The 11,769-nt window shown below is 29.2% G+C and overlaps 2 protein-coding genes across 2 annotated transcripts; one reads left to right on the top strand and one right to left on the bottom strand.

Annotated features, from left to right (window-relative positions):
• Window positions 1-8,892: 8,892 nt before the first annotated feature.
• Window positions 8,893-10,304, top strand: LOC105960120 (putative LL-diaminopimelate aminotransferase, chloroplastic). The gene is made up of 4 exons (XM_088812656.1): window positions 8,893-8,939; window positions 9,382-9,706; window positions 9,822-10,028; window positions 10,131-10,304. Exons 1-4 carry the CDS (start codon window positions 8,893-8,895, stop codon window positions 10,302-10,304), a joined length of 753 nt encoding a protein of 250 aa, XP_088668782.1.
• A 449-nt stretch (window positions 10,305-10,753) lies between these two features.
• LOC105960143 (putative CCR4-associated factor 1 homolog 11) lies at window positions 10,754-11,769 on the bottom strand. The gene has a single exon (XM_088813442.1). The coding sequence runs from the start codon at window positions 11,721-11,723 to the stop codon at window positions 10,896-10,898; it is 828 nt and encodes a 275-aa protein (XP_088669568.1). The 5' UTR covers window positions 11,724-11,769; the 3' UTR covers window positions 10,754-10,895.

Genomic DNA, 11,769 nt, shown 5'->3' with positions numbered 1-11,769 from the left:
GTTTTCAAATACTGAATACATATTAAAATATAAGTTTTTTTTATTAATATGTTGGTTTCTGCTAATTTTAATTCAAATATAATTAATGAGATTTTTAATTAAACATTAATCTATTAGTTTTAAGGGGTAATGGCAAATAGGCCCATGACAAGGGCACTTAATTAAAAGAGGGACATCCAACTTTTTTGTCTTTCAAATAAATCCAACTCATTACCAACCCTCACTAGGAGAGTTGGTACCTAGCCTTTACCAATAGGGTAATGGTCTAGGGTTCGAGTCCCCCCCTCCCCTATTTCCCCTTGTAATGGACTTGAATTTACTCAAAAAAAAAAAAAAAATCCAACTCATTCAAACTTATTTGCAAATAAGGAAAATCCTTTTATATATACCAAAATTACCCCTAATTCATTGAAACACAATTCAACTCCAATTTCATGATTTACACCACAACTAGTAATTCACCCGTGCGATGCACGGTGATCAACTTTAAAATAGAAAAATTATATATATATATATATATATATATATATATATATATATATATATATATATATATATATATTGTTATTAGTGCTATTAATTTTGTTGGGGACCGGGCACATGTACGCAGCGGAAAACAAATTTTTTATTTTATTTATATAAACTAATTTATATAAACAAACACGTACACAATAATTACAATTAATTGCGTACATTTTCGCTTCCATGGGCTAGTGGTAAAATCGAATCCAGGTAAAATGAAATTAAAAAGAAAGGTAAACTACGAAAAATCCCCTGAACTTAGGCTAAACTACAAAAAAAAAAAAAAAAACCTCCACATATCCGTAGTTACCAAAATCCCCCTAACATGTGTTTTCGTCTTACACCGACCCCCCTATGGTATTATTTTTCTCTGAATTTTCTTTATTCCATGGAATATTTTCCGAACAATTTTGATCTTACTCCTACTAAAGTGGCAATTCTTTATGTTACTTTTTTAAGATAAAAATTACTCTTAGAGAGGTCATTGTAATACTATAAAACTGTGAAGGTGTTATTTAAGAAAAATAAAGATTCCATGTAAAGGCATCCCGAGAGTAAAATTTGCCTTTAAAAAGTAGTATAAAAATGTCACTTTTGTAGGAATTAAATCAGCATTTTTTGGAAAATATTCCAAGTATTCAAAAAAATTCCATGAAAAATAACACCATAAGAGGGTCGGTTTAAGATAGAAACAAACGTTGGGGGATTTTGATATTTACGGGTAGGTGAGGGTTTTTTCATAATTTAGACTAAGTTCGGGGGTTTCATAATTTACCCTTAAAAAAAATTAAATTTAGAGTTGTAACATATGAAGTGATATTGCTATTAGATTACATACTAATGCTAGTAACAATATTACTAATATGCTAATATTAATACTAACATTAATTCTAAATATACTAACACTAATACTAAAACTATAACACTAACACTAACACGAATACCAATACGAATATAAATATCAATACAATACCAATACCAATACTAATACCAATACTAATATCAATACCAATAGTAATAGTAATACTAATACTAATACTAATACTAATACTAATATTAATACTAATACTAATACTAATACTAATACTAATACTAATACTAATACTAATACTAATACTAATACTAATACTAATACTAATACTAATACTAATACTAATACTAATACTAATACTAATACTAACAGTAATAGTAATATTAATATTAATACCAATATTAATAATAATACTAATACTAATACTAATACTAATACTAATACTAATACTAATACTAATACTAATACTAATACTAATACTAATACTAATACTAATACGAAAACCAACACCAATACCAACGTCAATACCAATACCAATACCAATACCAAAAACCAATATCAATACTAATACTAATACTAATACTAATACTTATGTTAATGTTAATTCTAATATTAATACCAATACTAATATTAATACTAATTTTCATAATCGTTAGTATATATATTGGTTGTATAAGTAATTTCCATAATCAGTTATAAACAAATTATTAATTTATTAAAATATAAAATATGGAAACTTCAAAATACTTCCGTCTATTTTATTTCCAAAATATTGATTACAGATTAAATTTTAAATAATAATTTTTGAACAATATAATATAAAGATTTTTTTGTGAATTTTAATAAACAACCGAAATATGAAATAAAATTAATTCAAATTATTATGGAAATAATGAGAAAATAAAATCATACATAATAATAATTTTATAAATAACCGCATAAATAAATAGCACTATAATATAAATTAATCTAAAATCATTCAAGAACGCCTCATTCACCATTATAGTGTCTTTCCCATAGAAAATAATAATATCCATTTCTATTAATGCATGATTTTTTAAGTTAAAAGAATTCCTATAATTATATTACGGTAAATTACAACTACACTTCTGAGATATACTTAAATAACTTTAAAGTTCTTATGGTATCGATAATTACACTCAACCCCCTCCCCCCCCCCCCCCCCCCCCCGAAACGTAGTTAGAAATTCTAATGGAATAATGCATTTCGATACATTATTCGGATAGGGTTCTAACGGACTATTACTTTTAGCTAGTGGCGGAAACAAACATAGAGTTATGGGGTGGCATGGCTCCCCCAACATTTCTTTAATCACCCATAGTTCTTTGTTGTCTCCGCCACTTCCAGAAACCTATAGTCCATTAGAACTCTATCATAATAACGTATCCAATGCATTATCCCATTAGAGTTTCTAACTACGTTTCAGGGGGGGTGACTGTAATTATTGATACCACAGGGATCTTAAAGTTATTTAAGCATACATCAGGAGTGTGGGAGTAATTTACCCATTATATAATAGTTGAAGATGCTTTTAGGAATTTCACCTTTTTCAAAATCAAAAAAAATAAATAATACATTTTATTCCTAAAGTTTATAAAATTTGTAGACATGTACTCGATGTTATTGTCAAGTATATAATAGAAACAAATATCACCTCTTCAAAAAGAGAAAAACATAGAAGAAGAATTGAAATATGGATATAGTTTCAAAAATATATAAGGTCTTATTATTTAAATTAAGACATCTACTCGATATTAGTTAATATATATTTAAAAAAAACGAATATCTCATCTAATAAATATATAAGGAATTAAATAAATATAGTGTTAAGTTATTTATAAACATGTAAAGGACATTATTTCATATGTTTTCATAAGTTAACGGAGTCGGATTTTAGTCACATAATATACAAATTATATACAACAAAAAGTATATACAAATTTTAAGAAATTTATTGTTCTTTATTAAAGAAATCGAAATTTTTGAATTTTCATACAGCATATTGAACCGGTTTATTAAAAAATAATAAATGTGATGATTAAATAAAGCAACTCCGATGGCTTGGAAGATATCAAAATGGACGATCAAACACTTAATTGATACTTATTATTCCAACCAGTAGGTATCAAATAAATTATTATCCCTTTTTGGTTGTAATATGTTGATATGTTTTTTTTTTCACGTTGAAATTGCATGAGCAATTTTAATGAAAATTTGATTCCATTTTTTTTTGTGCATTTTTGCACCTCAATACGATGGAAGTATAAAAAAACAATTCATCTGCTTTTCTGAAAGTGATAATTTTACCATTTAATACTCCATTTAATTCCCCGATTGAGTTGCTAATATCCCAACAAATTAGGTGTAGACAATCACAGAACAACTCCAACACTACAAAGTTAGATGCAAAGGCCGACAAATAAGAGCCATTGTATATTTTCTTCTCAATTTACTATAAAATATGCACAAAATAAATAATTCAAAAATTATGCATAAAATAAATATCATCTCTATTAATTAAATTAATTAATACTAATTTTATGAAAATTGTATGAATAATTTTATGAAATTTAAAATAAATTAAAAAAAAATCTCTAAAATTTTTATGTTTTTCAAAATTCTATAAAATCATAAAATAAATTCCCATAGATTCAAATTTATATAATAAACTATTTTTTTCGTACAAATGAAATGATCATGCAGAAAAAAATTGGGATATTCTCTGTAAGACGAAAAACATAAAAACGATTCATGATTTGTATAGCTTATATTTAATGATGGGAAACTTCAATCATTTCAAAATAAAAGAATTTGAGTGTAAAATGTATAAGTTTCCTAATAAAACTTCAAAGTTCAAACATTTCAAAAATAAATTAGAAAGTAAAATGATTTTTTTTTGGCCATATATATCCACTTTCTACGACACAGCCAATAGTATATATATATAATAATAATAATAATAATAATAATAATAATAATAATAATAATAATAATAATAATAATAATAGCATGTCATAAAAATAATTGATTGATTTCATAAACAATAATATTTATTACAACTTTATATGCATTCGAGTCGAAGAGACCTCACTTACTAATTAGTAAACTTTCATACCTTACTTCTAACAAATATACTCAAATTTTTATAATTTGTGTTCATAATCTAATTTCAAAACAAATATGCTCAAGATTTTATTATATGTATCAAGATATTCATTTTAAATAAATTTATAAATACATTAAGAAATATAATCTCAGTAATAGTTCTTCTTCTACATTGGTGGTTTGTTGGTTCAATTAGCAACGAAGATATAATTAGCAAATATAACATAAGTAATACATATGCAAATTAAAAGTCGTAATAGCAAAATGAAACAAAATAAGGGAAGACAAAAATAATCATCATGCTTTGTAGAAGCATAATGAAGTTATGTATATATTATTAGCATTTGTCACAAACAGTAATGAGAAAAAATATCACAATGATTCCTATGTAAAGTTTTCTGCAAAATATATTCAAAAAAGCATAAATAATTAGCAAATTTAAGTATGTAAAACAAATAATGAGCACATATCCTTTCTATCCAGTTTAATTGAGAGTTAAGAGTTAATATAGCAACACTCTACTTAGTTTATGATAAAGAACTGATAACTTATGCTTTTACCTTCGCGGAATCACATCTCCCATCTTTTCCATGAGTCATCCGTTGCTGCCCTTTTAAAATATAAGATAAAATAGGATAATTTTTTTATTAGAGAATGCAAATGATATTATCATTAATTAGGAATAAGCGCAACATAAAATTGAATTGATACAACATAAAAACAAATAGGAAACAGTACACAAAGTGAATGCAAAAATCATAAAATATATAAATTATTAGCCAAATAATGACAATAATGAAGGACGAGCAAAAAAAAAAAGATAAAACTAAACAAAAAACATTGACGTGAATATATAAAAGAAAAAAAAAACCCAACAAAATTCGATGTATGTGTAAAATGATGAATGGAGTGAATGGATTATATATAGATGGGTATAATGTGGTTTAAAAAGTGAAAATCATATAAATTAGGAAAATTCTTATTCAAATTATGGAATATGATTTAAGAAAATTAGATATATACAATCGAATAATCTACATATAGAAAAATATTGGATCATTTATGTTGACCGATTTCTAAAAAATACCTTAATAAATAAGTATACACGAAAAGTGTGAAAAAAGACATAATTATGTATGTATATTGATATGTATAGATTTGTTTACTATAATAGATAGGCATAATTAGAATAAATGGTATTTTATCTATAAAAGCAAAATATATAGATGATTGCTTAACATGTGCATTAATGATTTATTACCTTTATAATTTCCTATGATTGAGTATCACAATCTATATAGATTGATACTAAATTGAGAAAATATATTTCATTCCATTAATTGAAATATTACTATTACATTTATATGATAATGCAATAATCAAATAAATTATTTTAAAATTTTAAAACAATATATTAATAGAATAATGCATAATAGGACGTTGTAGACTCGTATATATATATGAAAAGATTAAATTTTATTATATTTCATTTGATTAATTAATCTAGTACTAATTGAATTAATATAACACATAATAATGCATTAATAAAATACTTTAATGTATATTTACAAAACAATATGAATATAAATTTATAAAAGATTTTGTATATTATTATAAAAGAGATACTAAATTCGATAATATATATATTTATAAAATAAAATAAAATAGAAAATCGAATATTCATACTAAAATCAAAAAATATATTTCAGAAAATAAAAACTATAAATTTTTTTTTTCGAATTTATAGAATCTTAAAATGCATGAAATATTATATATATATATATATATATATATATATATATATATATATATATATATATATATATATATATATATATATATATATATATATATATATATATATATATATATATATATATATATATACACACGTGGTAATTATTAAATGATTGTGTAAATGTAAAATAGGAAAAAACTTAAAAATATCCATAAATAAAAATGCCACCTAATCAATTGAATTCCAACTAAGCAATTTTGACAAATGACATCATTATTTGCCACATGTCAATCATTGAGGGCATAGATTCTCTTTTTATATTATATATAGATTTAGCCCAATTTCATCAATTAACTAATTTTAACCCTAATTTCAATTTTGACCCCAATTTTAACCCTAATTCTTATCAATTCCACCAATTATGCTCTAACTTCCTTAATATTACACATTGACCCCGGATTTAAACAAATATATCACATTAACCCCCCAAATTTTTTTTTTTTCAGAAATTGTTTTTTTTTCTGAAATGTTTTTTTTTTTCGGCCAGATTCCGGCGTTGACCGCCGGAGACCGGCGATCTCCGGCGTTGACTTTTTATTTTTTTTTATTTTTATAATTTTGTTTTTTCTTAATTTTTTTTAATTAATATTACTGTCTTGGCTGCTAAATTACTGTCTCCGGCAGTTATTTAACTGCCGGAGACAGTAATTTAGCTGTTAATTGATTTTTTTTTCTTCAAAAATATTTTAATTAATATTACTGTATTCGTTGCTAAATTACTGTCTCCAGCAGTTATTTAACTGTTGGAGACAGTTATTTAACTGTTAATTGACTTTTTTATTCTTAAAAAAAATATTTTTAATTAATATTACTGTATTCGTTTGCTAAATTACCGTCTCCAACAGTTATTTAACTGTCGGAGACAGTAATTTAACTGTTAATTGGTTTTTTTTCATTTTTTTTCTTAATTTTTTTTTTAATTAATAGTACTGCCTTAGATGCTAAATTACTGTCTTCAACAGTAATTTAACTGTCTTAGACAATAATATTAATAATATTATTGTTCGGAAAAATAATATTCATAATATTACTATTCGGAAAAAATAATATTCATAATATTACTGTCCCAAACAGTAATATTACTGTCTGAGACAGTAATTTAGTAGCTAAAACAGTAATATTAATTAAAATATTTTTTTCTTCTAAGAAAAAAAAAATTCAAAAAAAAAAAAAAGTCAACGCCGGAGACCGGCGGTCAACGGTGGTTGACCGACCGGAAAAAAATTCAGGAAAAAAAAAAGTTTTCAAAAAAAAAAAAAAAAAGTCAACGCCGGAGACCTGGACATTTCAGAAAAAAAAATTATTTTCTGAAAAAAAAAAGTTTTGGGGGTTAATGTGATATATTTGTTTAAATCCAGGGTCAATGTGTAATATTAAGGAAGTTAGATTGGGTGGAATTGATAAGAATTATATTATTGAGGGTATTTTAGACTAAAGACATGGGGATGGGCTTAATTGAGAGACTGTTTTTTTTTTTGACCAAAATGCATTTAAGTCCCATGTGATGGGCCTTTTTGCCATTTGCCATCTGCCCTAGTTTTAATTAATTTAAGGACTAATTTTATTTACCTTCCCTATACTAATGGAAAACCTTCACTTACCTCCCCTGAATTATATGAAATTGGAGAAAATTTTAGTGATGACATCTGTATTGTTTCCGTATCCGAATATATGTTTCTCAATCCTCATTATTTATCATCTTAATTTGGAGTTATTTTAGTCATTTTTTTTATTCTTTTTTTTTTTTCGAGTAAAGTCAATTTAAAATTCACATATATGGAGTTATTTACTTATTTTAGTCATTAATGCACTATTAGCATGTAAATTAATCTTGTAAGTCAAAAACTTGCCCCCTGAAAAGTAAAAATTGTTTCAACTGGCCCTTCAGACTTTATAATCCTACTTTGAATATTTAAATTTGACCGTACCCCCCAAAAAAATAAACCTACAAAATTTTTTTTGTAAACTTTTTTTGGTTAGAAGATGCAAAAAATGCATTACCCCTGTAAAGCCAAAATGGTTGTTAAATCACAAATATTGAACCACAACTGACTTTACACTGTCTATGAAATCAAATCATAATTCTCAAAGCTAAGAAACAATACCTTAACAAATATATTTGCAGCAATATTTCTGCGTGAATCTCAATTGGAATAGATTACCCTAATTGGTTTCCCATTGAGAAATAGTGTAGTTCAGTTCCACCAATGATCACATATTCCATATATATTGGAATAGTCACCAATTCGCGCTTCAATTGAAACAAACGCGGTCCATTGCTCTGTTTGAATCGTGAGCGCAAATCATCGCTTGAATTTCTTTCGACGAAGAATTTAAAATCCAGGAAAATACCATATTCTGATTGTGGATCCATGAATTGAGAAGAATCGCATCATCAGCATCAGGTTTGATGATTGTGCCATCGAGAAACCCTAGCTAATTTATTCTTCACTGTGAGAGAGATAGTGATTGAGCGGCTCCAAGAGGCGTAGTTATCTCCGGTTGGCAATTGCGATACCAGGATCAGCCCGGGACCGTCAGACGGATGAAGATAGTAAGGACTCGACGGATCGTCGAGGAGAGAACGAGACCGAACAAATTAATGCAGCCCAAAGAAATCACAAACGAAACGAAAATGGAAAAGAACACGATATCTGTGAACAAAGGATTGAATGCGGAAACGTAATTCTCAATCTGATATACATATGAATAAGTATAAAACGTGTTTTCTAATAAAACGATGTAATATTTATGAATATAGCTAATAGAAACTTTCGTTACTTTGATATTAAATTTTGTAAGTAACAGTGTATCTAAAAAAAAAAGAAAAGAGATTGAGAAAATGGTTAATTCTCTGATCTGAATAATGAAAACCCGGAAAATAAATAGAGGAAACTAATAAATAAATTAAATTATGAAAAACAAGAATTCATGATAGTAAATTCCTGTGATTCCGTTCAGATTTAATTCCAGATGTATTCTTAGATTTCTTTAGTATCTATAACTCGAAGATTTGCTCAATTTTCATTGCTTGAAATTCTGATCTTTTACTCATCTTACTTTTACATGAATTCTTTATAGATGCATGTTACTTTTGATGTTTTCTTACAATACATGAACCAAGACAGGCCTATATAGATTCAAGTGTGATAATCGGACAGGCTGGCGATGTCGAGAAAGAATCGGGGTCGTATGAAAATATCAAGTACATGAAATGTGAACCCGAGAATAGTTTCTTCCCCGATCTCTCGAAAACCGCTAGAACAAATGTTATCTTCTTCTGCTCTCCAAACAACCCCACTGGCCATGCAGCATCTCGTCAGCAATTAGAACAAGTCGTTCGATTCGCACAAGAGAATGGATCCATCATCGTATACGACTCGGCATATGCTGTTTATATTTCTGATGAAAGTCCTCGTTCGATATACGAAATTCCCGGGGCTGAAAAGGTAAACTTATAAAATAAAAATGATCGTTTATAAAATTCGTTTGAAACCCTATTTGTTACCATGGATAAAAATGATAAAATTCATGTGTTAATTTCGACTCGATTCTTTGCCACAGGTTGCTATAGAAGTCTCATCCTTCCCCAAGATTGCTGGATTTACCGGGGTCCGCCTAGGCTGGACCGTAGTGCCAAAGGAGCTCTTGTATTCGAATGGATTTCCTGTAATAAACGACTTCAACCGAATTGTCTGTACATGCTTTAATGGAGCTTCGAGAATAGCTCAGGCAGGTGGGCTAGCTAGCTTATCTAAAGAGGGTTTCAAGGTCAGTTTCTTACATCACAAGTAAAGTTTGGAAGAAGTGATTCTAAACTTTTTTTGTTTTTTATTTTTGGGCAAAATGCTTAATTTCGAAACTTTATTTCAGGCGGTAATCTCACTTATCGACTACTACAAGGAGAATGCCGAGATTCTGTTGGAAACTTTTAAGTCGATGGGGTTGAGAGTTTACGGAGGCGTAAACGCGCCGTATCTTTGGGTACATTTCCCCAGTTCGAATTCTTGGAACGTGTTTGGTGAAATTCTCGAGAAACGCACATAATTACAGTTCCCGGGAGTGGATTTGGTCCAGCTGGGAAAGAGTTTATAAGGGTTACTGCATTCGGTCAAAGAGAAAACATACTTGAAGCTTCGAGAAGGCTAAGGAGCTTTCTCTAACGCATACGTAAATTGCTCTATTTATTCATAAAAAATCTAAATATTGCTATTTGCGTCGTGGAATTTCGTAGTTAATCTAGCATATTTCGGTTTTTATACTAGCAAAAATCGAGCATTTTTTTATTATTATTGTTCTTTTTAATAATAAAAGACTGAAAAGAGCACAGTTTCAGCATTGTATCCTGTAACTAGTTTGAAATTTCTTTAATAAAATTGCATTAATATATGTAATCATAGATGCTATAGCCTCACATTGTCATAAATGGAATATACTCGATCTCCGTAAATTCAGAAATCGTTACTTACTATATATAGACAAAAGAGCGTTGACATGTCATTAAAGTTAAAAGTTTTATTATTAAATTTGTGAAATATATACAGGCGTAATGTTACATTTGCTACTTATTTAACCCTAAAATCCCCGCAGCAACTCAAAAGACGGCACGAGCATTCAACCCGAATATCGTCTGCATCGTCAGCAACCCGTCCAAACCCGAACAACTATTCCTCTTCTGGCGATCATCAAGTTCAAACTACTCGCCCGGGGGTCGCGACCCCCCATCTCCAAGCAATTCTTCATCAACCCAAAAAACGCATGCATCGTCAGCAAGCTGTCGGAGCCCGCCTGGTGACTTTTTCCGACGACCCTCTTCAAGTTCAAACTCCGCGCAACCTTTTCCAAACCCCCGTGCAGTCCGACGAACGGAATCATACTCTTCAAATCGTACACATTCCCTTTGAAATACCCGTTGTTCAGAATCTTCGTCAAGTACGCGAAATCGTACGGCCCGTGGAAGGTGAGCCAGACCAGCCTGCCGGAATATGACCGCATCCCCAGCTCCGAGCACTTGAACAGCAGGGCGAACTCGCGTGAGTCGATCCCGTATTTCTTGTTCCGTGACAAATCGATCCCTTGTTTCTCGAGTAGGGATACGGATTCCTTGTTATAAGGGTCGATGGCAGAATCAAATTGAAAGTTGAATTCCCAGATTTGTTCCCGACCGGTTTCCGCCGAGCGGGGTAGATTGCCGTACCTGTCGAATATTGTGAGGCCGAGTTGGATAATTTTTAGCGCGTCGACGTTTCGCTTGATGTTGGAGTAGAATTCCGCCGGGGCGCGCATGTGTGGTGGAACCCCGTCGGGGTTGTAAATTGTCCCTGGAAATTCGGTGTCCATCGAGACGAAGGTGAACTGGCGGCGATCGGGCGGCAGACACTTATCGATGTAACGAAACTCCTCCTCCAGATTTGAAGCCCAAACATGGCGTACTTGTACGTCAGACGAAGAAGAAGAAGACGCCATTGTTTTTTTCCTTTTTTTTTCTTTTTCTTTTTCTTTTTTTTGGTTG

This window comes from Erythranthe guttata, chromosome 14 (assembly GCF_056151865.1).
Source record: "Erythranthe guttata isolate IM_541 chromosome 14, IM_541, whole genome shotgun sequence".
NCBI lineage: Eukaryota > Viridiplantae > Streptophyta > Magnoliopsida > Lamiales > Phrymaceae > Erythranthe > Erythranthe guttata.
Note: the sequence above shows the minus strand (reverse complement) of the source record. Positions and strands in the feature narration are given on the sequence as shown.

Bases quoted from the DNA above. Each gene is read 5' to 3' on its own strand.
- LOC105960120 (XM_088812656.1), top strand. From the start codon at position 8,893: ATGGAAAAGAACACGATATCTGTGAACAAAGGATTGAATGCGGAAAC. The intron at 8,940-9,381 runs GTAATTCTCAAT...ACATGAACCAAG, and splicing joins AAAGGATTGAATGCGGAAAC to ACAGGCCTATATAGATTCAA. The intron at 10,029-10,130 runs GTCAGTTTCTTA...ACTTTATTTCAG, and splicing joins TATCTAAAGAGGGTTTCAAG to GCGGTAATCTCACTTATCGA.
- LOC105960143 (XM_088813442.1), bottom strand. From the start codon at position 11,723: ATGGCGTCTTCTTCTTCTTCGTCTGACGTACAAGTACGCCATGTTTGG.